The 26511-nt window shown below is 50.5% G+C and overlaps 1 protein-coding gene and 2 long non-coding RNA genes across 5 annotated transcripts; 1 reads left to right on the top strand and 2 right to left on the bottom strand.

Moving 5' to 3' along the window:
* LOC117794709 (uncharacterized) lies at positions 1 to 16346 on the top strand. Its single transcript, XR_004618558.2, has 3 exons — positions 1 to 85; positions 2341 to 2435; positions 16128 to 16346. It is a non-coding gene; the product is annotated as an uncharacterized lncRNA (long non-coding RNA).
* On the bottom strand, positions 1518 to 1954 carry LOC139705429 (uncharacterized). The gene is made up of 2 exons (XR_011707319.1): positions 1779 to 1954; positions 1518 to 1688 (listed from the first exon to the last, which is right to left on the bottom strand). It is a non-coding gene; the product is annotated as an uncharacterized lncRNA (long non-coding RNA).
* Positions 4775 to 26091, bottom strand: Dnajb12 (DnaJ heat shock protein family (Hsp40) member B12). Of its 3 annotated transcripts, none has more exons than XM_027931170.3 (9): positions 25879 to 26091; positions 15250 to 15430; positions 13900 to 14045; positions 11658 to 11843; positions 11462 to 11541; positions 10593 to 10702; positions 8446 to 8618; positions 7690 to 7841; positions 4775 to 6641 (listed from the first exon to the last, which is right to left on the bottom strand). In XM_027931170.3, exons 1-8 carry the CDS (start codon positions 26009 to 26011, stop codon positions 7720 to 7722), a joined length of 1131 nt encoding a protein of 376 aa, XP_027786971.1. In that variant the 5' UTR covers positions 26012 to 26091; the 3' UTR covers positions 4775 to 6641; positions 7690 to 7719. The 3 variants fall into 3 exon arrangements, with proteins under 3 accessions (XP_027786971.1, XP_027786972.1, XP_027786970.1); XM_027931171.3 differs by having other exon boundaries at positions 7696 to 7841; XM_027931169.3 differs by having other exon boundaries at positions 7744 to 7841.
* Between the last annotated feature and the right edge of the window lie 420 nt (positions 26092 to 26511).

Genomic DNA, 26511 nt, shown 5'->3' with positions numbered 1-26511 from the left:
AAGCAATATCTGACCTTGTAGGGTTTTTCCTGGCTTGGGAAGGACTTCTTCAAAGTCATCTCATCCCCTGCTGCCTGCAGGACAGGTGAGAGATTCCTACTTGGCAGATGAGGAAAGGGCTTCAGCAATATTGGGAGACTGGCTCCAGGTCCCCCTGCTGCCTGGGGGTGCAGAGCTGGAGGCCTGGAGCCACAGTCTGGGATGCCTGGCTGAGGCCCATTTCCTTGGCTTATCCCCAGGGTGTGGGAATGGGTCACCCCCTCCCCTGTCACCTTGGCTTCAGCCAGCCTGGGGCAGGGCAGGACTGGAGGACAAGGGAGGAGGAGAGACCTGGTCTTGGAGCTAGTATGGCACAAATGGGTACCGGAGGAAGCCAGCAGCCAGGCAGCTGACCCAGGGTTGCACAAAGGCCACTGGAGACATTGTGCCTGCATTGACATCACCAGTGCCCTGGAGGAACAAGCAAAGTTCTCTGGCTCTCACGATGACAGGCGTGGGGGCTGGGAGGAGCCAGGGGCCCCTGCTGCCACCTCCATGAGTCCCTACCAGCTACTGGACTGGAAACAAAGCCAAGTCAACAGTTCCTTGAATTGTGTTCCAGCCAGACTGCCCTGCCGGCCCAGAGCTAATAATATTGGCAGATGTAGGTCACACATCTTGCAACTTGATCCTTTGGGCTCGGATCCCACTTCACCATGTGAGCTTCAGGCGGGCAGTGTATGATGGGTACAGGCTGAGCTCAGGGTCCTGGGAGTAGACCCTGGGCCTGGGATCCTGGTGTGGCTAGGTCTGGACAGACCCAGGGTTGGCCTAGGTCAGGATAGTGGCCCAGAACTCGGGCAGCCTTGACACATATAAACTCCGTGGTTGACAGGCTGACAGCCTTAAGGACTGACCCGGGGAGGTCTGTGGGATGATGACAACCATTATTATAAAATTTTTACAAATCATAAAAGTGAAAAGTGCTTTCAGTTGTGGACGAGGGTGGAACCTGGATCTCCATCCTTTGTGCTCAGTGCTTCAGTGCCAAGAAGGGACCAGAGGGAGCTGAGATCTGTGGGATCCCTGAACCCCAGTGGCAGCCGGGCATGGCCTTAGTGTGCAGCCTGAGCACTGCAGACACCATTGTCGCCTGTGTGGCGTTGCACTGCTGATGGGGGTTATCTGACGTACATGGCTGGCAGCAAAGTTTGGTGTCCAGGATGCCATCCTCAGTATGCCAGGCCATGCGTTGGCAGCCAGTAGGTGGCAAATCCTGCAGGTGACCCGAAGGCTCTTGGCCAGGGTAGCACTGGGCAGCCTGACTTCAGAGATGTGTGGTGCCTCCTAGCACAGGACTGAATGCTAGAGGCAGCTTCCTCTTCTGCCCTTTCTGTGACCCCTTCCTTGACCACTGTTCGTGATTCTCGCATTGGCCCCTGGTGTACCCATGCTTTCTTAACAACAGTTTTGGTTTGCTATTTTGGTACCAGGGATTGAACCCAGGAGTGCTTAACCACTGAGCTACATCTCCAGCCTTTTTAATTCTGAGACAGGATCTCGTTAACTTGTTCAGGGCCTTGCTAAGTTGCTGAGGCTGGCTTTGAACTTGTGATCTTCCTGCTTCAGCCTCCCAGGCTGCTGGGATTACAGGCGTGCAACACGGCGCCCTGCTGCAATAGGAGTTGTGAGACACTTTCCATCCACCTCTGCGGGAAAAGGAAAAGACCCTGCTCAGCATTTGTCCCATGACACTGGTTACCTCCCTCCAGCTGTCCCTTCAACCCCAACAGGTGCACCTTGGTCTGATGGCCCTAGGTCTGAGTGAGCCCTCCTGGCTCTGGTCCAGTGCACAGAAACGGTCCTCAGGGTAACACTGGCAGAGGAGTCACTGAGGTTGAGAAAACTGCAGGGACAGCCACCAGTGGCCATTCAGAGAAGTGTACTGGAGCCCAGAGGCCCCTTCTGTCTTCCATCTTGTTTCTCCCTCAGCCTCCTTCCTGGAGACCCCACTGCGTCCAGGCCCTGGGCTCAGCCCTGAACCAGACTGACACGACAGGCCTTGGTCTCTGCAGAGGGGAAGGCGCGGTGAACTACACAAATTCTTCCAGAGTCACCTGTGAGAGGGCCCTAGAGGGCGGTCCCTGAAGGCGACAGGACTTAGCTATGCACTGCACTGGGCAGCAGGATGCTGGTGGAGGGAAAAAGGGAGAGGAGTCAGAGCAGAGGCTCTGAAGGCCATGTGCAGCTGGAAAAGGACCTCGCTCGGGGTGACACCATTGGGGGGCGTAGTTTGGGTGGCTGTGTCAGCAAGGGGGAATGGGGCCTGCCAGAGCAGGCTTCTTCTCTTTGGCATGATAGGCCCACCTGTAAACGGAGGTTGCTGGCATCCTGTGCGGCTCAGGCACCTGTCTCTCGGCCCCATCTGCGTCCATCGGGAAGATGAGAAAATCCAGGTAAGGTAGTGGACTGCACCCGAGTCCCCCAAGGCTTCCACTCAATCTTTCCCTTACCACTTCACTGGGGAACTGCACCTCGGCCTCCCAGAGGACAGCCCAGGCAGAGTCTGAGCTGCAACAGGCCGTCCTGTCCTCCCTGGGGACAGTATAAGCCAAGGTGGTGGAAGAGGGGAGGGAGGACAAGGGTGGCAGTCAGACCTCACTCCCACAGGCAGGGCTCCGACTCTTGGGCTCTGGGGGCCGCTGGGCCAAGGCATCCTAGGTAGCCTGCCCTCCTGCCCTTCATTTCCTACCCAACTGGCTGTGGAAGTGACAAGAGGGAGGCCTGGGCCTTGTCCTTGGGGAAATACAGATTTATGAGGGTCTGGGAGGAGTGTCCCCGCTCCTTCCCCTTCCCATATGGCTTCCTTGAGGGCAGGGGTAGCTCAGAGATGCTTCTGGGATGAATAACAGAGTGGACAGGAGACATCCAGGCTGGGAGACCTCTTGGTGACTCCTTTTATTTCACTGTTCCAGGTCACATACCCTGCTCTCCTCCCCCACTCTGTGCCCACTGGCTGGCACCCCCACCTCAGCACTGTGGCAGCCCATCCCCTTCACCAGTGCTCCCTTAGTCAGAGCCCCCAGCCACAGCCTGGAACTGCACGACCCCGCCCCCACCAGATGCCACCAGTCTTCTGTTCCCTGAGGTCTTTGTCCCTTTTCTCCTCCCCCTCCAAATTTCCTCAAGGCAGGGCTGCTCCTCTGCCACCTTTGTGATGTTAGGTCTGGAAAGGGTCTTGACACCCAGTGTCAGTTAAGCTTTGTTGACAGGACAGGTAACACTTGAAAGGAGCTCACTGCACTCGACACTGTGTAAGTGCTTCATATGGAACCTTGACTCCTCACAGCTACCCCAGGAGGTTGGCCATTTTGCAGATGAGGACATTGAAGTAGAGGGAGGTCAAGTGACATGCTCAACTTCACCCAGTAAATGGCTGAGCAGGATGGAACCAGGCCAGTTGGGCACCTGACAGCCGGTCTGCTGCCCTGTAGAGCAGGATGGACACCTGTCATTGACAAGAGGGACACCTGCCTGAATGGGCAATATACCCCAGACTAATGCCTGCTATCCTGTGGCCTTTTTGCCCTTGTGTACCCTTGGGGATGCAGGTCCCCCACCCATTCTATTTGGGAGAGTAGGTGTGACCATTCTTGGCAGTTCATGTTTGCAGAATGATCACTTTGCTACACGGATCCCCAAGACATGCACAGCTTTTAAAGACCCTTGGGGTCATCTTCCCTCCCCCAAGCCTCAACTTCCTGCTCTGGGAAGTAGGCTTCCTTTGGTATGGGGTCTGGTAGGAATTATGACACTGCGTCCACAGCCCTAGCATCTTAGCATCGTGTGGAGCAATGGTCAGGCCAGGCACATGCTCTTCAGCCCCGGGAGCAGCTCCTTCCCTAGACCTGGGCACTATGGGACAAGAAGATAAGCTGGCAGGTCCCTGGAGCCTGGCTGGACTCTGAGGCTTGTTTTGCCACCTGACAGTGGGTGGGACACACTTGTCAAAGCCTCTTTTTGCTGCAAATAGACTGTGTCCCACCCCTTTTGGCTGAGTTGCCCAGAGAGGGCAGGGGATGGGTGGGTGCGTGGGGGGTAGCCCTGGCAATGCCTCTGTCAGCTGTGGTTAACAAGTGGCAGCTAGCAGGCCAGGGCAGGCTGTGGTGACCTCGGGTGGGGACAGCCAATGAGCTCTCAAGCTGTGGTGGCACCACCGGGCAGCCCGCCTGTCTTTGGCTGGTGCAACAGCGGGAGGGGCCTGGGCCCGCCAGTCAGGGCCGCCAGCCCTGTCTCTGGGAGACTGGGGCAGATCTGCCACTCATTCACAGAGAGCCTCCTAGGGCTGCCTCAGTTTCAACTTTTCCAACCTCTTCAGGATGGCTGAGAAAACTTTGGGAACTTGGCCCATCTTCTGGATCCAAGTGGGCCAGAGCCCCAGGCTGGGGAGAGGGGAGATTCTGGGTATGCTTTGTTCAAGGCTTGCAGCTGGCCTGAGGGAACTGGAGGGCTGGTTGGGAAAAGCAGAGGGTGGGGGTCAAGGCCCAGGTGCCCACCCAGGACCAGTGACAGGGACTCCAGGCTCTGCACCCTTACAGCTACCAGAGTTCCCCTTATCCTGTGCCTGTGTGGAGCCAGTCCTGAACAGCATTTGTGACTTAAGTGGCTGTCAGCTTGGGCCAGGGGCAAGGGCGAGAGAACTCCTGTGTTGTATAGGCTGGACACTATCAGTAGCAACAGGGGCCTGGTCCCCCCACCTCAGTCCCCTTATTCCACGCAGACCCACCACGGCCAATCACATAATAAACATATATTTATAGATGTACAATTTCAGAATTCTAATTCAAGAAATACAGCTTCTCAGGGGATCCTTTAGGATCTGTTCTTATTGCACATGGCTCAGCCCGTCTAGGTACAGCTACCAAGACCAGACGGTCGGGGTGGTGGGGGCAGAGCACCAGGGCCACCTCGGGTGGGGCACTCTGGCCTGCATCCAGTTCTTATGATCTCTCTGGGCCGGGGAGGCCACTTCATTGCAGGGTGCGAACTTGTTTAAAAACCAGATTTGACATTTCCTTACCAAACTTCCTTTCCCAGCAGGAATCCTATTTGTTGGGGTACTTTTAAAAAAGAGCCAAGATAAACTCGGGGAGGACAGTTGCCACCGCGTGGCTGGCAGCTTGGGGAAGTAAGGCTTTGGAAGATGGCAGGCGCAACACCATGCCCACCACCACAGGAAAGCTCGGGAAGAACACAATTCCAAAAGGCCCAGTATAAATGTGGGAATAAATAAAACCTCCCTCCTTCCTCTGGCAGCAACTGTTTTGAGAAAAATCCTCATCTGAAGGGGAGGGTAAGAAAAACATTCTGGTTCAGGTGTATCCTTCATCGAGTGTGCACGAGGAGGCCTGGTGCAGCCATGTCAACGAAGGGTGAAGACAGAGGTGCCCACAGGCACTGACTTTTCTTCATGAGTCAGGCTGCTGCCCTGGGGTCCTGGGCTGACTCTTGGAAGAAGAGTCTTCTGGAGTTCTTGGTGCATGACTTAGGAAAAACCAGTGGCAACGATGGAGCCGTGCCCTGTGGCACCTATAAGGCAAAACCCATGTAGGGACCCAGGTGGGGAAGTAGTTAGGTAGAACCTGGCACCTCTCCAAGCCCTGCAGTTCTATGGGCAGGGGACTGGCTGAGGGGCTCCTGGGCACAAGGACAAAGAACCCACCTGAGCTGGCCAAAGGCAGGGGTGGGGCAGCTTGAGTGGGTGCTCCTCACCCCAGCAGGCTGTCTGGGCCTCTACCATGGCTCAATACTGACCTGGTACCCACCCCTAGGGGCAACTTTCTTCCCCCACAGCTGTTCCTCTCCACTTTAACCATAAATCTGGTGACCTTCAGAAGTTTTCTATGGATTTATACCATCATGATTACTGCTGCCATCAAAAAACAGGCTAGGGCTGCAGGGCAGGGGACATGAAAAGCATTATGACCCAACTTTCCTTATGCCGTCAGCTGTGGCTAATGTCTAGCTTTTGAAGGACCAGGATGCCTTCCCCAAACAGGCCTCGTTTTCTGAAACACAGAGGAAATCATCTGAACAGCTTAACTCAATCCCTGCATAGTTTAAAAAGTAGACTCTATATGTGTGTGTATATATATATATATATCTTTATATATGCCTATTTACATATAAATAGATATATATACATATACATGCATCTATAAGTTACATTCTAAGGAGAGTTTTTTTCCTTCTTTCTTCCTCTCTATCCTTGGCCAATGCCTCTGCCTGGCTTCTCCTGTGAGGTGACTGATGGTGGCTCCTGAGAGGGGGAGGAGAGGCAGTTGGGCACCCCTCCCCCAGTCTTTCCCACAGACATTTGCTGCAAGTTTTACATTCTACTTTCGTTGCCATGGTTTCTGTATCCTAGGAGCGAGCTGATGCAGAGCCTCTGCCAGCCCTGGGAGGGAAGGAAGCAGCCCCTGGCAGGTTTTCTGTCTGTCCTAAGAGCTTTCTGCATTTACTGGGTGAGAGAGAGGGCAGTTGTGCAGCGTTCGGCCTCCAATTCCATTTTAATTTTTTTCTTTGTATGTCTTTCCTTAAATATACAGTCCATCACCTTGGCTCAGTGCGTGTCACCAAAAGTTCTCCAGGGATTTCATAGTCTGGGGAGGAGAGTGGTTAACAGTCAGCTGGTTAACAGTTACCTCAGCCCATGCAAACAAGCAGCCCGCCTTGCGCAGTGCCCCTGCCCGGCTCAGCCCCCGCTGCAGTGTGCTGCACTCTCTGGAGTCACTAGCAAATGGGCACAGAGTAGAGTCTGCTGCTGAATCTGTGACGAGGGGAGACAGGTAAAGGAGGGGACAAGAAAGATCCCAGTACTGAGAAGTCTCTACTGGCTCTGCCTGCATTTCTTCAGGCCTGGTGCAAGCTATCTGTTGGGGGCACTGGGAGCAGAGCCCACCACTCACATGCAGAGGTGGAGAAGGTGGGTGCCTACTCCCAGCAACTCACATTTTCTCCCACCCCTTCTGTACTGAGTGGATGCATTTGACCATGAACTCATGACCCGTTCCCTTCCTCAGACCACAGGCAAGATGCCTGGGCGGGGCCGGATGCCTGTGGCTTCCAGACACCAGGTGCAGTAACATTGGAGAGAGGGCCTGAAATCCCACCGGAGTGGGGTGTGGTCAGGGCGCACAGGCCTCTCCTGCCCACAATCAGGCTGCCCATTCATCTTGTTCCATTTCCTCCTGCCTGGAAGGACGGGGAAGGGAGGGCTCTAGGCCCACCCACTTGCACATGGTTCTTCCTGGCATCAGGCAGGCAGTGGGTGTGGGGGCTGTCTTGGGCCCTGTAATATTTGGTGTCCTAAATACCAGGGCACAGGCAATAGTCAGCTGTACTTGGGAAAGGGTTGGGGTGACTTGATGGTTGGAATAGACAAAAGAGCAACAGCATTGGGCTCCACCACGCAGCCCCAGAACGAGAGAAGGAAGTGGGGTGTAGGAGGTAGACAATGACTGGACGGTTGAAAAGATCTCAGTTAAACAAGCTGGCCCCAGAGCTGTCCTGTCTGTGGGGTCTGGAAGTCAGGCTGGGACAGGGGTCTTTGCCATCACCACCAGGTTTCCTCCCTCCCCACCTCCTCTGCCTCATGACCAAGGCCAAAGCTGCCAGGAGTTGCAGGGCAGAGGCAGCCCTGGCTCATACTTGAACCTGGGTGGTGTGGCTGGCCCAGGACTATCCATGCAGGGAGGCCTGCACCTCTGACAGCCGGCTGCAGCTTGGGGTTCCCATCTTCTGTGCTCTGTGGTACATATCTGTGTCACCAAAGTAGCGGGCCCGGTATAGCAAGCCTTCCTCTGCAAGGTAATGGACAAGGGTTAGGGCACACTCAGTACCTCCCGGAGTCTGCCAGAAGGCCTGCCTGGGCCTGTTGGGGGAAGAAGGAGGTTGGTACAGGCCCAGGAGCTTGGGCAGAGCTAGCTTCCCTGGGAGAAGACCCTGGAGGAACAGACTACGGTCCCCGCCTTGGAGAGGGATGATAGAGGCCCCTTCCCTTAGAATATGGGTGAGGCCATTCAGGGTGAAAGCTTGTTATCTTGGTCAGACTTCCCTAGGGTCCCATAGATAGCCCAGGGTGCACAATCAGTGGGAGGTTAGGAGCTCTCTAATCTGTTTCTACCTACTCATCCCTGGCAGCCAGAATGACAGGCTGATTGCAGTGATTTAAAGGACCTGGAGAAAATCACCAGGTGGCCTGGGTTCTCAGCCCCAGGAGAACACAGGAGTGGAGTCCAGGTCTTGGCTGGGAGGCAGCTGGCACAGGGCAGTACCAGGTGCCAGGCCCATGAAAATGGGTGAGTAGGGCTTTCTCCTTCCCCTGTTCTCCAGCTTTGTGATCAGCCACCCTCCCAGACAGTCTGTCATGCGTACACACACACACACACACACACACACACTTACTTTGCTGCTTCTCCTTCCAACAGTTATTTCGGAGGTTGGCGATATAATCATCTTCCACATTCCGTTCAACTGTTTTGAGGCTGGAGCCTGTGTACTCCTCAGAGAAGGTCTCCGCCACATAGTAGACAACACTCAGGTGCTCTGTGACTCGTCTGTGGACATGGCCCACTGACCTGGCCAGAAATATACCAGTGCAAAGTGGACCTAGGGGCCAGGCCCAGGGAAGCTCAAGGGAAGGTGGAGCCTACTTTGGGAGGTACCGCCAGCCACAGGAGTAGCTGATTCCCTTCCACTCTGCAGCAGGAACTCTTGTGCTCCCCCAAACAAATGTCTCCAGCAAAGGCAGAGTGTCCCTGCCACACAGACAACCAGCATACAGCAAGCCTTTCCTCTAAGCACAATTGACCTGTGGCCTTTGGGGAAAAGCCCTTCCTGAGAAGCTCTAATCTGTGACACTGGAGAGGTAGTGTGCTTCCATTTTCCCATCCATTCCCTAAACACATCAATGCCCACAGCCTGCCTGCCTCTACAGGAGCTTCCAGTCTAAGGTTAGATTCTTAGGGATAGGGCTGGGGCTGTAGTCCAGTGGCAGATGTGGCACATGTGAGGCCCTGGGTTTGACCCTTAGCACAACATAAAAATAATAAATAAAATAAAGGTATGCTGTCCATTTACAACTACAAAAAAATAAAAATGATAAAAAAAGATTTTTTGGGACAAAAATAATAGGGCTGGGGGTACTGTGCAGTGGTAGAATGTGTGCTTAGTGTGTGAAAGGCAAGAGGTTCAATTCCCAGTACCAAAACAAAAAACTCACAGGAACAAAATATGATAGGAAAGATTCCAAGGAGTTGTATCTTTCCAGCCCCAATCATGGGCTCTGTAGGCTGCAGGGAGAACAGCCCCTGCCTATCCTATAGAAGCCCCTCATCTTTCCAGCTGCAGGGAAGGGGCTGGCATCTGGCCACTTGGAGCCTGAGCCAGCTACCATGGGTTCACTGAGTGAATTCTGCCCTCTACTGGCTGCAATGAAGCCTGCAACCCCCTGCCTTCAGGCCAGAGGGCGGTGCTGGGTATGAGCAGAGGGCTTCAAGAAACAGAAGTTAAGTACCCACGATGTATGAGATACTATGACAAGACTGAGAATAGAGAGGGGAGTGGACATCTTTTTTTTTTTTTTTAAATATATATATTTACTTTTTAGTTGTAGTTGGACACAATACCTTTATTTTATTTATTTATTGTTACATGGTGCTGAGGATCAAACCCATGGCCTCCCTGTGTTAGGCAAGTGCTCTACCGCTAAGCCCCAGCCCTAGCCCGGGAGTGGACATCTTAAAGGGTCAACTAATCTACCAACCTCACTACTGGCAGGTGAGACCAAGTATTCACTCGAAAACATTAAGCATTTCTAATGAGCCAGATATTTAATATGTATTACTCATTAATTTTCTCAAGTGGGTAGATGCTGCTATTTTATGGACGAGGAAACTATAGTTATGCATCTAGGTTCACAACTCTCAGTGGAGAAGATGGGGTTCAAAACTACCCTTGCACTGAGTCTAGGGTCCCTGTCCTTTCCATGGCTGTCAGGGCCTCAACCAGCATCTAAGAGCAGAGATTATTTCAGGGTCAGCAGATAAGATGGGGAAGGAGGAGCCATGAAGTCTCTGAAATCACATGTCAAAATCTGAGAGTGCATTGAGGGAACAGGTCTGAAGCTTTCACCGCATTTTCTTTCTTTTGGTGATGGGGATGAAACCCAGGGTCTTTACACTGTACTTTATCCCTAATCCTTTTTATTTTTTATTCTGAGGCAAGTCCTCACTATGTAGCTGAGAGTCTAGCCAAGTTGATCCCTGAACTTAGGATCCTCCTGCCTCAGCTTCCTGAGTCACTGGGATTACAGGTGTGGGTCACTATGCCCAGCTTTCACTGCATTTTCTTAGGGGGCTATGTTCCTAAAAAAAAAAATTCAGAAGCTCAGATCAACAGAAACAGTCTATTTTCTTGATTACGAACCACTTTTTTGTGTTGTGATGGAGAACTTGCTGGATCGGGATGCAAACTCAGGAAGGCCCCTAATAAGGGTTGAGACTCCAAAGCCCTTGTCTGCCCATCGCCCCCTGCCTGAATCCAGTACTCACGGTCTTGGGCTCAGACTGTAGGGTGGACTGGAGACCATGAGCTGGCTGAGAGCTGACACGAGGATCAGGATGAGGATGGGCATCAGTTGGACAAAGACCCCTAGCCCGCCCTGGAGGGAAAAGTCAACCATTATGCCGCTGGTCACAATCACTACCAGCTCCTCTAACACAATGAAGCCCAGTGGTTACGACACCACACTCTCCTCCAAATACAGGTCCAAAATACAAAAGCTCCTCCACCCGGCAGCTTTCCCAGATAAAAAGAAAGCAGTCACCAGAGAGAGCAAGGTAACATGCAATGACTTGTGAGAAAATACCAACAAATCAGCACAAGGGGCTGCCTCTGAAAACAGGAGGTAGGGCCAAGGGAGGCTGCACTATGTATACTTTTCTGAAAAATTTCTTTCATTTTTTTGGGGGGCATGGATACTGGGGATCTAGCCTAGGGGCAATTTTCCACTGAGCCACATCCTCACTCTTTTTATTTTTAACTTCTGAGATAAGGCCTTGCAAAGTTGCTTAGGGCCTCACTAAGTCACTGAGGCTGGCCTTCATCTTGCAATACCTGCCCCAGGCTCTGGTGTAGCTGGGACACTTATAGTTTTTATGTACATTTCAAGAGTGCTAAAAAGCACCTATGTTGGCTTTCGTTATAATTCTCTCACAAAGTCTAGCTCTCCCTTCCTTGGAAAATGTTACTTTTGCCTTATGAACAAGTGGGCTGCACAAAAGCTATTCACGTTGACTCTGTCTGCAGGGGAGAAGTCTCCCCAGGTAGGCTTCACACCGCCTTTCCTGTGGGCAACGGGGAGGGAGGGCAACTGGGGCGGGCCTGGATTCCCTGCTCTTCTAGCCCCTGCTTCACTCACGTCACCCTGGTTCTCCCTGCGGTCCTGCCTTTGCTGGTAGGTATAGCGCATGCGGCCATTGCTGTACACGTGGACGTTACCTGAGGGTCAGAAGAACTGAGTTAGAAGCTGGGGTTGCTGGGAAAGGGAGGGGTGGACCCAGTCTCCCACCATCACTCCCAGGGAGACCTGGCTGTGGGAAGGGGAAGGAACTTACTAGAAGGGAAGCCACCACCAAAGAACATGTTAAAGAGGTCTTCAGGGGAGATGTCAGCCTCAAAGCCACGGTGGAAGTCCCCGTGTCCGTGGCCGTGTCGGGCTGCCTGGTTCTTATCATCACCAAATTGGTCATACTGTTTCCTTTTCTCCGGGTTGCTCAGTACCGCATATGCTGTGCCAATGGCTGGAGAGGGAACGGAAGGCCCGGCTGAGGGGCGGGTGTGGTGGGGCTGCCATGCAGCCCAGTGCTCACTTTTTTCAGGGGCTTAGGAGGGGCTTTAGGGAACAGAAGTCTGTGGGGCTGCAGGAAGCCTGCCCGCTGGGCACCTGTGGGGAAGGGGTGTGGGCGGCCTGGAGGGCTGACACTGGGACTCCTGGCTTTCCTCGTGGTGACACTGGTGGAGCGAGGTCCTTTCTAGGTGTTGTCTCCATTACTTTGAATAGCAGCCCTGCCTGCATTTTACCAACGAGAGAAGTGGGGCTCAGGGAAGTGAAGTGACTCACCCAGCTCTGAGGACTCTGAGCCGGGAGTCAAAGCCAAGTGTCTTGCTTCAAGCTTTCGCACTGACCTTATTATTTTTTTTAAATTTGTTCTCTTTAGAGGTACATGACAGTAGAGTACATTTTGACATATTATACATACATGGAGTATAACTCATTCTAATTAGGATTCTCACTGATCTTTTGAAACCACCAAAGCCCCTCTTTTCCTCCTCCTTCTCCCCCGAGGTGCCAAAGGGGCAGGGCATCCTTTTCTGGTGGTAATATATTTTTGAAGTCATAGTGACCAAATGGACACAGTAAGTCCTTGTAAACTGGAAAGCGGTGAGAAGCGCTTGCAAGGGCCAAATCCTTGGGGTCTGGTTGAGACTCCTCTGCCATTGGTGGTATGGCAGGGGTGAGCCCTTGATTCCTAGGGTCCAGACCCCAGCCACTGTTTCCTTCCTGGCCCTGAGGCCTCCTCAGCAGAGCTCCCTGGGTGAGAAGCCTGTGTTCACAAGACCTGCAGCTCTGGGCTCTCCTCAGCCTCCTTGCTTTTCCTCCTCCTCCTCCAGCTGCCCAGTTGCTAGGAACAATGGCCTCAGCTGCATCTGCTTCACAGCCTGCAACCCCTGGGAAGGAGGAGGGTGGAGTCTTCCTCTCCCCCTCCTACCATTTCACAAGGCCCCAGCACTAGGTCTGGCCTCTCAGTCCCCATCTGGGCCGGCTGCAGGAGCACTCAGGGATGGAGACACATCACCCATGGCCACCTTGCTGCCCCACTCCCACTCTCCTCTTTGCCGCCCCACTCCCACTCTCCTCTTTCCCCTGGAGCAGGCCCCTGGGAGATGGTGTGCCAGGTCTGCTCTGGCACAGGCTCCCCAACTGACTATGGTTTTGACTCAGAACTTACTGACTTTATTTTTGAACCCAGGGGTGCTTAACTACTATGCCACATCCCCAGCCCATTTTTCTTTTTTGAGATAGGGTCTCACTAAATTGCTTAGAGCCTTGTTAAGTTGCTGAGGCTCTCTTGAACTTGTGATCCTCCTGCTTCAGTCTCCAGAATCGCTGGGATTTCAGGAGTGCACCACCAAGTCTGGCTTGGCCCCAGTACTGATAGCACAGCACCAGGTGGGGCTGGTCACCACGCTCTTCAGAGAGAAGGAACAACGGGGTAATGAGAAACTGTAGTATCCCAACACAGGGCTGGCCTGGAGTCAGTGTGCATGTGTGCTTCATAGGTTAAATGAAAATCTAAATGAATAATGATTCTGGCCAGAAGTGACACACCCACTGTGGAATTCAATGGGCTCTGAGGACAGAAAGGCCGTCATACCCCCACCGTAGGCCCTCAAGATGTGTGTGTGTGTGTGTGTGTGTGTGTGTGTAGTTGGCTGTGGCTGCTGGTACTGAGGCCACAGGTCAGAGGCCTCTTCCCTCAGCACAGGGAAGCTGTTACCATGGGAAGCTGCTCCTACCCCAGTCAATGTGTGATCTTATAGAAACTACTAGAATTCTCTTACTTCTATAAAACATGGGATGACAAAGGGGAAACAGAATGGAACTATATAAGTTCTAAAAAACGACCTGGCTAGAGGTAGCTACTGTGACCTCAGGAAGTAGCTCCCAAGCCTGTGGAAGGGAGCCTGAGATCACTTTGTTCTGCCCACCCCCTTACTGGGAAAGCTATCTTGGCCCTGTGTTCCATGGACAGAAGATAAAAGTACCAAAGTGCCAGGGTGCCAGGGCTAGCTCACCTTTGAAAGCTTCGGTGGCACCAGGTGCGTGGTTCTTGTCAGGGTGGAATTTGAGGGCCAACTTGCGGTAGGCCTTCTTCAGGTCCTCATCTGAGGCTCCTCGGCTCACCCCCAGGATCTCGTAGTAATCCTTACACTGCTTGACCCTGGGGGATGGAGAAGAGCGTGAGTGGATGCCCTCTGTGGGCTCAGAGCCATGAGGTAAGGTGGGAGAAGAACAGGCAGCAACGGGCGTCCAGGTCTGAGCGCCACCCCCCAGGGGAAGCAGAGCATGGTCAGTGGTTCCTCTGGGTCAGCCGTCTGACTTCAGGGACAGGAGAGTTCCAGCTGGGGTGGGGAGCTGGGTGGGGCCCTCTGGAAACACCGAGAATACACTTAGGACTTGGGAGGGGCAGCTGCTGTCTTTGGCCAGGCGAGCGTCAATCTCCCTTCTGCTAACAATTCCCCCGCTGGAGGCCACCTTGGAAGGACTGTCAATATCTGTCATCCAAGGGCAGGTGTGTCCTGAGCTCAGCCAACTGTACTCTCCTGGCAGTTGGAATTCTGGAGTGGGAACATAAAGGCCAGCAATGGCAGGTGCCCATTTACCCGAGGAACTGGGCACTGAAGAAACCCTATTTCTGTCCTATCAATTCTTACTTTCTGGGTCCCCGAAGGTCCCTGGTCTTGGCTTTCTCTAAGCATTCCAGCTCCTCCTGCGTTAGTCTATATTGCTTTTGATTATTAGGCTTGTCTGGTTAAACCCTTGCCTGGTTTATAGTAAACTACAGTCATGCTTGGTCACCACAGGCTGAGCCCCTGTCCCAGTTTGCTAGGAGGCAGAAGCACCACCCCACCTGAGGCAAGCTGGTGGGGAGAGCGAGGCTGGAGGCTCTGTCCTGAGAAACCTTGCCGAATGGTCTGCGGCCTGGCAGTGAGCTGCTCTGCATAGGGCCTGCCCCTTGGAGGCATAACTCCACTTTTGCCTCCACTTCACCCCATGGGATCTGTCTAGAAGGTCTTTGTTGGGGATGCGGGTGTGGGTGGGGGAGAATCTGGAGAGACCAGGCTTCAATCTGTGTAACAAACAGCTTGTAGAGAGGCCTGGGCCCTCTTGGCCAGTGGCAGGGGAAGATGACAGAGTCAGCATTTTCAGGCTCTGTGTGGGCCATCTGGGGGTGGGGCAGACAATGGGGCCCTGGCTTCCATACATTTTAGGGCCTTGTGGGAAATGAGGCTGAACCTTTTCCGACCTCCAAGACCTTCCCAGGCCCCATCCAGACCCTGGACAGAAGTGAGAGACGGCTTGTAGGAAGCCCTCCCTGGCAGGAAGTGTCCCCAGTACCCACAAGCTGGCGCGCAGGCCTCTACCTTCTCACTGCTGCCACCTGCTCTGCAGTGTAGCCTTTGCTGCTCTCTCCTCCTCCAGCTTCACCGTTGGCCGAGGGGGCGTCGGTCGCACCTGCTTTCCTGTGGGTGGTGTGGGTTGCTTCTGTGGGTGGGGGTTGGTCACTGGCAGACTGTGGTTTTTGGTTTAGGGACTCGATCAGAGCTGCGCAAGGAAAGAAACCATTGGGGGCTTCTGCTCAGCAGGGCTGCAGCCTCCTTGTCCCCAGGGAGAGACCAGCACCCTGCATCCCACCCGCTGCCCTCCGGGCAAAGCTCGACGTCCTTTCCCTTCTCAGCCAGTGGGTGCTGGAGAACAGCTGCCTGCGCTTAGGAGCCACAGTCCTCAGAAACAGGAAGGCTACAATTTTTTTTTAAACAACAAATAAATATATACATATTTTTATGAATAAGTATACATTTCTTTTCTTTTTTGTGGGGCTGGAGATCAAGGCCAGGCTTCACAAACGCCAGGCAAATGCTCTGCAGCTAGCTTTCTCCGCCTCCAGCTTCACCACTGACGGAGGGGGCGTCAGTATCCCCAGACCTACATTAACAGGACTAATTTGATTAATAAAATTAACGGCGGGGGCTGGGAATGTGGCTCAAGCAGTAGCGTGCTCGCCTGGCATGCGTGCGGCCCGAGTTCGATCCTCAGCACCACATACAAACAAAGATGTTGTGTCCACCAAAAACTAAAAAATAAATATTAAAAAAAATAAAATAAAAATTAAAAAATAAATAAATAAAATTAACGGCGGGATCCACATAATACATAGATAAATCTAACCTGATTTTTCAGATATTCGGTGTGTATGTGTATGTGTGTATTTATACATCTCCTCTTTTTTCTGTAATACTAGGACTGAACCCAGGACCTCCACCCCGGGCCTCCCACATGCCTCTCTACAAGCACTCTGCCATTGAGCCACAACCCCAGCCTTTTGTTTTTCTTTTGAGACAGTGTCTAAGTTACTCAGGCTGGCCTCAAACTTGGGATCCTCCTGCCTTAGCCTCCGGAATCACTAGAATGACAGGGACCCAGTTTCTATTCTTTTTTTTTTTTTAATTAAAAAAATTTATATGGACACAATATCTTTATTTTGTTTATTTTTTTTAAAAAAATTTGGTGCTGAGGATGGAACCCAGTGCCCTACACGTGTGAGGCAAGTGCTCTGCCACTGAGCCACAATCCCTGCCCCTCTATTCTTTTTCTTAATAAATGTAAGCAGAAAATTTTATATTCTGATAGTCTTTTCAAAACACATACTTGGTCCAGCCACAGTAGCCTGTAATCACAGCTACTTGGGTGCTCTTTATAAAATAAAGAGCTGGGGAATGTAGCTCAGCAGCCCTGGTTTCAATCCCCAATACTGAAAAACAAAAAACCATGAAAAAAACAAAACACATTGAATTTTATCAATAAATCCTTCAAATTTGGTTTAGAGTTCATTTAACTCTACTATTATTTTTTTCAATGCATTTCTTTGTTTTTTTCTCTGCACTTCTTTCTTTAATGCAGAGTTTTTCCTACTAAACTCATTCAATTCTGTATACATTTTTTGTGGGGAGTACAGGGGATTGAATCTAGAGGTGCTTTATCACTGAGTTACATTCCCAAACCTTTTTTTTAAAAATATTTATTTATTTATGCATCTTTAGTTTTAGGTGGATACATTAGTTTGTCAATAGTTTGTTTTTATGTGGTGCCGAGGATCAGTGCCTCATGCATGCCAGGCGAGCACTCTTATCACTGAGCCACCACCCTAGCCCCCAAACCTTTTTTTTTTTTTTTAATACATTTTTAGTTGTAGATGGACACAATATCTTTATTTTTTCTTTTCTTTTTTTTTTTTTTTTTTGTGGTGCTGGGGATTGAACCCAGGGACTTATGCATGCAAGGCAAGCACTCTACCAACCGAGTTATATCCCCAGCCCTTTATTTTTTCTTTAGTGGTGCTGAGGATTGAACTCAGTGCCTCACATTCCCAGACCTTTTAATTTTCATTTTGAGACCGGGTCTCACTAAGTCACTCAGGGTCTTGCTAAATTGCTGAGGCTGGCCTCCCACTAGCTATCCTCCTACCTCAGCCTCCTGAGTCACTGGGATTACTGGAATGCACTACCACACCTAGTGTCTGTATATACTTCTCTCTCTGCCCCATATTTTGAATATCAAAAATATTCAATCCTGTGCACTACCCCCTTGTTTTCTATTTTTTTAAATTGTAGTGGACACAATACCTTTATTTGTTCATTTTTATATGGTGCTAGGGATTGAATCCAGTGTTTCAGGCATGCTAGGCAAGAGTTTGTTTTCTATTTTTATCTTTGATCTCTAAATTGCTTTAATATTAAATTAATACTATCAGTACAAAACTAAGTTGAAAGATAATTATTAACATAGTACATCAGAGTTATAAACTGTTCAATGTTTCTATGGGTTTTTGTGTGCATGTGGTACTGGAGATTGAACCCAGGGCCTTGAACATGGTGGGTAAGTATTCTATCATTGAGCTGACTCCTCAGCGCCCCCCCCCCCCTTTTTTTAATTTTGAGACAGGCTTGAACTTGTGATTCTTCTGCCTCAGCCTCCTGAGTAGGTGGGATTACAGATTGTGCCACTGTGCCTGGCTCCTGGCTTGACTGATTAATTACACAGTACTGGGGATTGAACCAAGGGGCACTTTAACACTGAACTACATTCCAGTCCTTTTATTTTTGAGTCAGGGTCACACTAAGTTGCTGAGGCTTTCCTCAAATTGCAAGCCTCCTGGGGGCTGGGGTTGTGGCTCAGTGGTAGTGCGCTCGCCTAGCATGCATGAGGCACTGGGTTCGATCCTCAGCACCACATAAAAACAAAATAATGTATCCGCCTAAAACTAAATGTTTAAAAAAAAAAAAACAAAAACAAATTGCAAGCCTCCTGCTTCAGACTTATGAGTCACTGGGATTACAAGCATGTACCACCACCCAGCCAGGCTTCTGGTTTAGATTCGTAAATATTATTTCCTTTTAGTTTAGGATATGACAAGAGTTTTTTTCCCCCTACTGTGGTAAAAAACATAATATGAAATTTATCATCTTAACCCTTTTCAAGTATGCAGTTGTAATAACACAATATAGGTCACTTTTATTTATGTAAGTTTATTTTTGCCCAGGGCCTCCTATGCTTGTGAGGCAAGTACTTTACCCCTGAGCTACATCCCTAGTCTTAGGTAATTTGTTTTTTAATATTTATTTTTTAGTTGTAGTTGGACACAATACCTTTATTTTATTTTTATGTGGTGATAAGGATTGAACCCAGGGCCTTGAACATGCTGGGCAAACACTCTACAGCTGAGCCACAACCCCAGCCCCCCTAGGTAATTTTAACTCACCAAAAAAAAAAAAACAAACCAAGGCTGTGGCTGTGGCTCAGTGGTAGAGCATTCGCCTAGCATGGGTGAAGCACTGGGTTCGATCCTCAGCACCTTAGCACCACATAAAGATAAATAAATAAAGGTATTGTGTCCATCTACAACTAAAAAAAAAAAAAAAAAAAAGAATAAGAAAAAAAATCAAACCATTAATCCCTCAGATTTTTTTAAATCCCAAAGCAATCTCCAACAGATGTATTGTTTTGAGTGCCAAGAAGGTGAGGCCTCTGCAGTGGGGACCTATTTAGCAGACCTGTCTGATTCAGTGGGACTGGGTAGGAAGGCCGATTCCTGGAGATCATCTCTAAACAGTGAATAGAGACAGGGGAAGTAAGTTTGCCCAGGGGCCAGGGACGGTGGGAGATATAGGAAAAATACCTGCACTTCCAACTTGCTGTTGTTACATTTTTCAAATGGCTGGTCAAGTCAAATGTCCACTCAATGTTTGGGGGTCTATACAGGGGATTCATGGTTAACCTCAGAGAGGGTTATGGTTATGCAAATCCAAGTTCCTGGTTCCTGCTGACTCAATGAGGAAGGCCCCCAAAAGTTCCTTGTACCCTTTTATGACTGTCATAAAATCAGAAATCCCCAGTCATGCCAGGCCAGTGCCCAGGGTAGTAAACCCCAAAGCCTTTGACAGGCTCCTAAGAAACCAGGAACCTGGATCCACCAGGACCCAGAGACACTTCTGTGTTGAAGAAGGATGGGGGTACAGTCCAGACTGGGGCCCTGCTTCCTTCCCAGGTGCTTCCAGGCTCACAGCCTTGTTCTGGATGTCAGAAGCCTTCCACTGCAACACACCTGGGCTTCACCCAGGGCCTTGGAGCAGGGTTTGCTGGGAACAGAGCATCAGGGCTCGCTATGCCCCGAGCCACCGCTGGTTGCCTCACTGCCAGGCACCAGAAGATGGTGAAGGAAGAAACAAACAGATGAAGAGATGCCAGTCCAGATGGGACAGAGGGAAGAGCAGGTTTGCTGGTCTTGCTGAGTCCGAAGTTGGGAAATCCAAACACAGGAGCTGAAGGCAGGGTTTGTGCAGCATGGGGGAACAGGGCTCCCAGAGCATATTCTGGCAAGGTGCTCAGAGAGAAGCAATACTAATAATCACTTTTTTGGGGACCAGGGATTAAACTCAGGGGCACTCAACCACTGAGTCACACCCCGAGCCCTACTTTGTATTTTATTTAGAGACAGGGTCTCACTGAGTTGCTTAGGGCCTCCCTAAGTTGCTGAGGCTGGCTTTGAACTCATGATCCTCCTGCCTCAGCCTCCGGAGCTGCTGGGATTGCAGGCATACGCCACTGCACCCGGACTAATAATCACTTTTATCACTGAGCGCTCACTGGGTATCAGGGACGTCAGAGTGCTCTATACATAGTAGCTTATTTAAACAACAGCCTCAGAAGGTAGGTCTTATTACCTACTGCTACCTCACTGTAGAAAGAATCTAAAATAAGTGGCAAAGTGCATTTAAACCTCAGGAGCCCTGCTCTTAAGCTATCCTGGACCACACGTGTTTGATGGGGCACCACCTCCAGCAAAGTCATTCCACCTACAGGGAAAGGCCTGGATTCAACTTGCAGCTTTGCCACTTATTAGCTGTATGACCCTGGATGATCTCAGAGTTCTCTCTGAATCTCAGTTTCTTCCTAAAGTGAACAAAGTGGGAAAAAGATAATGTGTATAAGTACTTGGTATAGAGACTGGCACAGAGTCAAGCTCAAAAGCAGTAGCTGCTAACATCATGACCTGGGCTGATAAAGTGACCATGGGAGCGGGCTGGCCAGACATGGGAGGGGACCTACGTGTTGGGGCAGCACCAAGGCTTAGAAAGCTAAGTCTCGGCACTCAGCAGGCTCTGTGCCACGAGACTTCAGGCTGTCCCAGATGCCAGGCTCCATGCCAGGTACCAGGGCATGGTGAAGGAAGAAACCAACAGATGAAGAGATGCCAGTCCAAATGAGACAGAGGGAAGAGCTAGTTTGCTGGTCTCTAGGGCTTTTAAAGAAGTTGCTTACTTTGATTTCTCTAGAAATGTCAATGGTCCAGGCTGAGCCTGACATGCTCAGAGCAACACAACCAGTTATCCAACTGCAATGACATGCAGGGACCTCAGTTAGGAGACAGGATGGGCTTTCTCTAGCACCTCTCAGGGAAGATACTGGAAACTGTTTAGGGCAGTTACCCGGAGTCAGCCACTCTAATTTCCCTACACTGCAGAAAGCCTAAAGGGGAATGGATGTGCTCCAGCCCACACGGGAGGCTCCTGCTTGAGTTGGTTTTCTAGCTGATGGCAAGTAGGTCTCTCCTGTAGCCTGAACACCCCTTCTTCCAGGCCTGTGACGAGTGACTTTCTCACCATGACTCATTATTACCTCCTTCATAACACAGTGGCCGACAGGAAATGTCACCAGAGTTAAGAGACAGCTTAACATTAACCCTGGCTCTGCCCTTTCCGAGTAAAACCATGGGACATCAGAGGAAGATAACAAAGTGGTGGACAGGTGGCAGCTGAGGTGGAGATGGGAGGGTGTCCATGACCAAAGCCATCAGGGGCTGCCCCTTCTCAAATCCAGACCAGAGAGTCAGACAGCCTGGCTAGATCAGACCTGGACCTGTCACTAGCAGGGTCATAGACAAGTTAACTCAGCTTCTCTAGGCAAAGTTACACCTTTCTCACAAGACTCAGAGTAAAGGAGCACAGGCATGTGCAAGACTCACCAAGACACCTGGCAGATACTCGGCGTTACCTGTTTGTTGAGGTAAGTAGCTCAGTTTCCAGATTCATGTACCTACAGTGCTCAAGGTGAGTCAAAGAAAGAGGTCAGAGTGGGGAAGGAGCTTGGGATTGGTGACAACAGTTCTGGGTTCTTTGCTACTCAGCTATGTGTCTTTGCCAAGTTGTCTAATTCCTTAGTGAAGACACAAGTCCTGCCCTCGTAGGGCTTCTCTGAGGGGAAAATAATATTCAGTAGAATAAAAGTGAAGGGAAGGGCTGAGTGCACAGGATCTGGTGAAGGCTGACTGACGTAAATGACAACCCCACCCTGGATCTCAGCAGTAGAAGAATTATCTCTCATACCTAGACCTGAATTCCCAAGCCCCTCAGCTACCAATCCTCCCTTCTTGGTGAGCTGGCCTTCCTGACTTAGCCTGGACTCAAGTTGGCTATTTCATAGAATCTCAGGCAGCCTAAGCTGCAAGGAACATTAGAGATCATCAGATCATCCACATGACCTTTCTCTTTGTGTGCCAACATTGAAAGCCAACATTGTGTGGTCCCTTTACCCTTCAAGGTCCTCTGAGTCTCCTCTCCCCACTGATCCCTCCATCTGAGGCCTACAGATGTTTTCAAAAGTTCCCTGGGACACTTGGGACCTTCCACCATTTTTGCAAAGCCTCAAGCAAAACCAATGCTTACCAGGCAGCCAGGTGCTAGACAGAAACTCCCCAAAAAGGACTAACTGGCTCTATTACCTCCTGATTTATTGTCTGGCTACTGCTAAGCAATGCAACTGTCCAGTCCTTGATGCCTCCCTGTCCTACCTCACACAACAGGAGTTAAGTCTCCTCACATCCTCTTCACTGAGAAAGCCAACACTGTGTGGTCCCTTTACCCTTCAAGGTCCTCTGAGTCTCCTCTCCCCACTGATCCCTCCATCTGTCCTTCTACTTCTCCAAGACCAGCCTCTACTCAGGCTCTGAATCCTTCTCCATTTACTTCTAAACTTGACCTTTTCCCACAGCAGCATCTGACAGCACTGCTCACCTCCTCCTTGACACACCTCTCTCCATGGCTACAGCGCTGCCCTCTCCCGGGACTGCCTCCTCCTGTTGCTCCATCTTATCTGGAGCTTACTGGCTAAAGGCAAGCGCAGCTCTGGTTGTGCGGGAAGTAACTGTTTCTCCATGTTCTACCCTCTCCCACAGTGACCTCGGCAATGAGCTCCATCAAACTGGTGATACCAGATTTTCATCTGGAACCAAGCTGATGGCTCCCTTAGAATATCCCACTGGCACCTGCCACTCTCTCACCTCTCTCCAGCCCAGTTCTTCAGCTGGAGTTTCTCCCTGGCCACTCAGGTTTCATTCTCCTCAGCACCTCTCTCTCACACTAAGGTTTGTCATGGCCTTTCTTTACCACACTGCCTTATCTCAGGCCTTCATATCTTCTAACCTAAACAAAGCCAATGTTTCCCAATTGGTTTTCTTTGAATCTCTTCCCTCTCGTAACCCTTTATGCAGTTCTCATCCTAAGAACCGTACCTTACCTTATTCCCATCATCAAAAACTTCAGTTGGCTCAGCTGGGGGTGTAATTCAATGGTAGAGTACTTGAGCTACATCCCCAGTCCATCCATGGGATACCCCCCCCCCAAAAAAAATAAACAAATGAAAAAACCAATCACAACAAAAACTTCAATGGTTTCCTCATAACTACAAAATGAAGTGAAAATATCTTGGCCTGGTGAAAAGAAGTTCCACAATCTGGCCCCATGTTACTTTCCAACCTGTATCCTCTCTATATACAAATACCCACCTCCACTGCCTTCTGAATCTTGCTAGGCCCAATTCCCTTTCCCAAACCTCTTACAACTTTCAGCCTCCATGTCTCTTCCCAACATGCCTTACCCCAAGTTCCCCAGGTATAAACCTTTCTTCAAAGCACAGTTCAAATGCTGCCTCTGTCTTACTCCCTAAAGCTGTTCCCTGCGTGAGGTAACAGTATGTGTATGCCCTTGCAGCGGCAGCACTACTCACTACGGTGCTTATAATTTCATTAAGGAGATTGTCCTCCACAATAGACTGTGAGTCCATGGGTTGCAGGGACTGGATTTTCATGACCTTTCTTTTTTATGGTACCAGGGATTAAACCCAGGGGCACTTAACTTCTGAGCCACACCCCCAGCCTGTTTTATTTTTTATTTTGAGACAGAGTCTCTCATTAAGCTGCTCAGGGCCTTACTAAGTTGCTGAGGCTGGCTTTGAATTTGAGATCCTCTTGCCTCAGCCTCCTGAGTTGCTGGGATTACAGGTATGTGCCACTGTGCCTGGCTTTCATGACCATTTTTTAGTCCTCAGCATCTAACACAGTGCTTAATTTTTATTAAGTCACAGTTACTATCTTTTGCCTTGAAATATTTTTTTTTTCCCTGTAAGTTTGTCACCTTCATTAGATTGTAAGTGCTTTGAGATGAGGGATCACATTTTATCAATCCTGGTATACCATTTAGCATCAAGCACTGGACTTTATAAACAAATCAAAAAAGATCCTCAACAAAAACCTATTACACTGAAGGAATATTTAGAATGAGCTCAAATTCAAAGCATCCAGTACAAATAACCACTTAATATTTTTAAACTAGGATTTCCCCATCGCCAGTCTAAATTAACCCCCAGTCCTTGCTAACTCAGTGCATGGCTGCAGATGGTACAAAGTGAGGGCTATACAGATTCACAAGGCATATATTCTTTTCAGAAGAGCACAAACAACACAAATATGCAGCAGGTAACTTGTGCCTGAGCAAATTCCAGCACCTGAGCCCCAGAAGGACAATCATCCAAGCTCCTGAAATGGCACAGGAAGCCTGCAGCTGACATGACCCACTGGCTCTGTTTTTACCATCCTCTCTTAGCTGCCTGCTCCTGAGCCCCCAGCAGCATCACAAAGAATTCTGACAGCTGGAATTCTGTTCCAACATGTTCCCCACTTATAAAGTGTGACTTATTACACAGTGAAGCTCCTTGGGCAGGTTATCTCAGGAGTCCTGGCAAATACAGACTGAAGCCCTGTCCAAGAGGAAGCAAACAGACCAAAGATCAACCTGGAAAGTCAGAAGGGAGGAAAGTTCAGGAGCTCCTGGCTTTGTCTTCTGGCAGCCTTCCCCTTTCTCCATTTCACACTGCAAGTAGAGAGGCTGAGGAGGCTGAATGCTCCTCCTTCGATTTCATTCTATTCCTTTAATTAACATCTATAGAGTTGCAGAGCTTTCCAATTTCTAGCTGTGTAATCTTAGGCAAGTCCCTGACCTCTGGGATGTTTCCTTATCAATAGAACAAAGATGATGATCCTGCACTGCCTGACAGGGGGAGGTCCAAGTGACAAAAACACATGTGGAAGACCTTTCTACACAGAAAAGCTCTATAGGTAGTGCTGTTATTCATATTATCTGAGCTAACTCTCTAATCTTCTAGGAGAGGAGCACAAGCTCAGAAAAGTCCTACAGTAGCAGTCAGGATGGGCCTTCTGAGTGCCAATAAACACCAGATAGTTTACCTAGTAGTAATCACAGGCACGAAACCCCATGCCTTTTTACTTTTCGGTTTGTATTATGAAAAACCTTTACGAGAACTTAAAGAAAAAGAAGATGAAGTGGCTCCGGGTAAAATGAGGTGATGAGAAGTAGAGACCACCTCAGTATTTGGATTTGGGAGGCCTCAGTCCCGGGCTGCTTAGCAGCCTTGGCAGTCCATACGACGGCCCACTGACGGCCGGCTGGGAGTGAAGGTGGGTTGTGGGGTGGTGGAGGCCAGCAGATCTCCAACAAGTCATCCACCCCGAATCTCATCGGCGGGTGAAGAAGCTGTGAGAGGCAGAGGGAGCTGGGCCTCAGGGCAGGCCGCTGGAGGTGCAGTGGAGTGGGTGACAACTGGCAGGCTCTTGTTTCGGAAGGTGGTCCCTGGCCCTTGACTGGAGACGTGGGAGCGACTGGAGACATGTAGGCGCCTTTCCAGGGCGCCCAGAGGGCGGAAGTCTTTCGCTTTCCAGAACCCATTCCCTCTCTCAGCACTTATGTGTATTTTCCCGAACTATATTATTTCCCAGGCCGGCAACTGGCCCTGAGCCACCGAACGGCCCCTTGGGAAAAGTAGTTCGATTTCGCTTCCAGGTGAGTTCCCTTCGCTAGCACTGTCGGTGCCATCTCACACTAGAAAACCTCAAATCCCAGAGGGATCCGCAAGCACCCCGAAAGGTGACGTCCAGACCGCCCCTGTCTTCAGGTGTCCAGCATCTCGCAGAGGCGCGGGACAGAAAGACTACAGCTCCCAGCAGCCACTGCGTGCCTCACTGCGCAGGCGTAGCCGCGCCTCGCCACCCCTCCCCCTCCGCCAACTGCTCCCGTCGGTCCGTTCCCGTATTCCCCCCATCAGTTCTAATGTCCCCCTCTGCCTCTCTGGCACTTCACACTCACCATGAACTCGGGGCGTCGGGTACAGCCGCTGTGCCTTCTCCAGGAAGCGGAGTGCCCGGTCGGGCTGGTTGCTCTGGATGGCCTTGAGGGCGATGCTGATACAGCGCTCGGCTTCATCCTTGTTGGATTCCATGGCGGAACCAGAGCGCGGAACCAGGGAGGGGGAGGCCCGGCAAGCGAAGGGCTGCGCCAGCCGCCGGCGCGTCGCGGGTCAGGCCGGCGCAGAATGATGACACAAACCCTCCGCCCCTCCTTTCCGAAGATTTGAGTGAGAGTCGAGCGAGGGCGAAGGGCTACCGTATGTCATCTAAGAGAGGGACGTTTGTTTTAGGAGTTAACAGCGCAAACTAGAGCCCTAGAGCCCAAGGTGTTCCAGAGGTCTTTAGCCTTGAGTGTGCTTGCACGTTGTTGGTGGAAAAACTGTGCGTTTGAGACGAATAAATATTTACTGAGTATCCACAATTTGCCAGGCACGTTTATGTGATGGGGATACAATAGTGAACTAAACAAAGGCCCTGCCCCCATGGAGCTTACATTCTAGAATGCGTAGGGAATGGGGAGACATCTAGTAAACAGATACATTCAGATAGTGACAAGCACTGAGAAGCAAAATAGAGGGTAAGGGATCTTATT

Source organism: Marmota flaviventris, chromosome 4 (genome assembly GCF_047511675.1).
Source record: "Marmota flaviventris isolate mMarFla1 chromosome 4, mMarFla1.hap1, whole genome shotgun sequence".
NCBI classification, from domain to species: domain Eukaryota; kingdom Metazoa; phylum Chordata; class Mammalia; order Rodentia; family Sciuridae; genus Marmota; species Marmota flaviventris.
This window is presented reverse-complemented; position numbering and strand designations above follow the sequence as displayed.

Excerpts from the sequence above, each read along its gene's own strand:
- Dnajb12 (XM_027931169.3), bottom strand. The coding sequence starts at position 26,011 with ATGGAATCCAACAAGGATGAAGCCGAGCGCTGTATCAGCATCGCCCTC. Across the intron at positions 14,046-15,249 it reads CAGGTGGCAGCAGTGAGAAG|GGTCAAGCAGTGTAAGGATT; the intron begins GTAGAGGCCTGC and ends TCCATCCCCCAG. Across the intron at positions 11,542-11,657 it reads TGGTGGTGGCTTCCCTTCTA|GTAACGTCCACGTGTACAGC; the intron begins GTAAGTTCCTTC and ends TCTGACCCTCAG.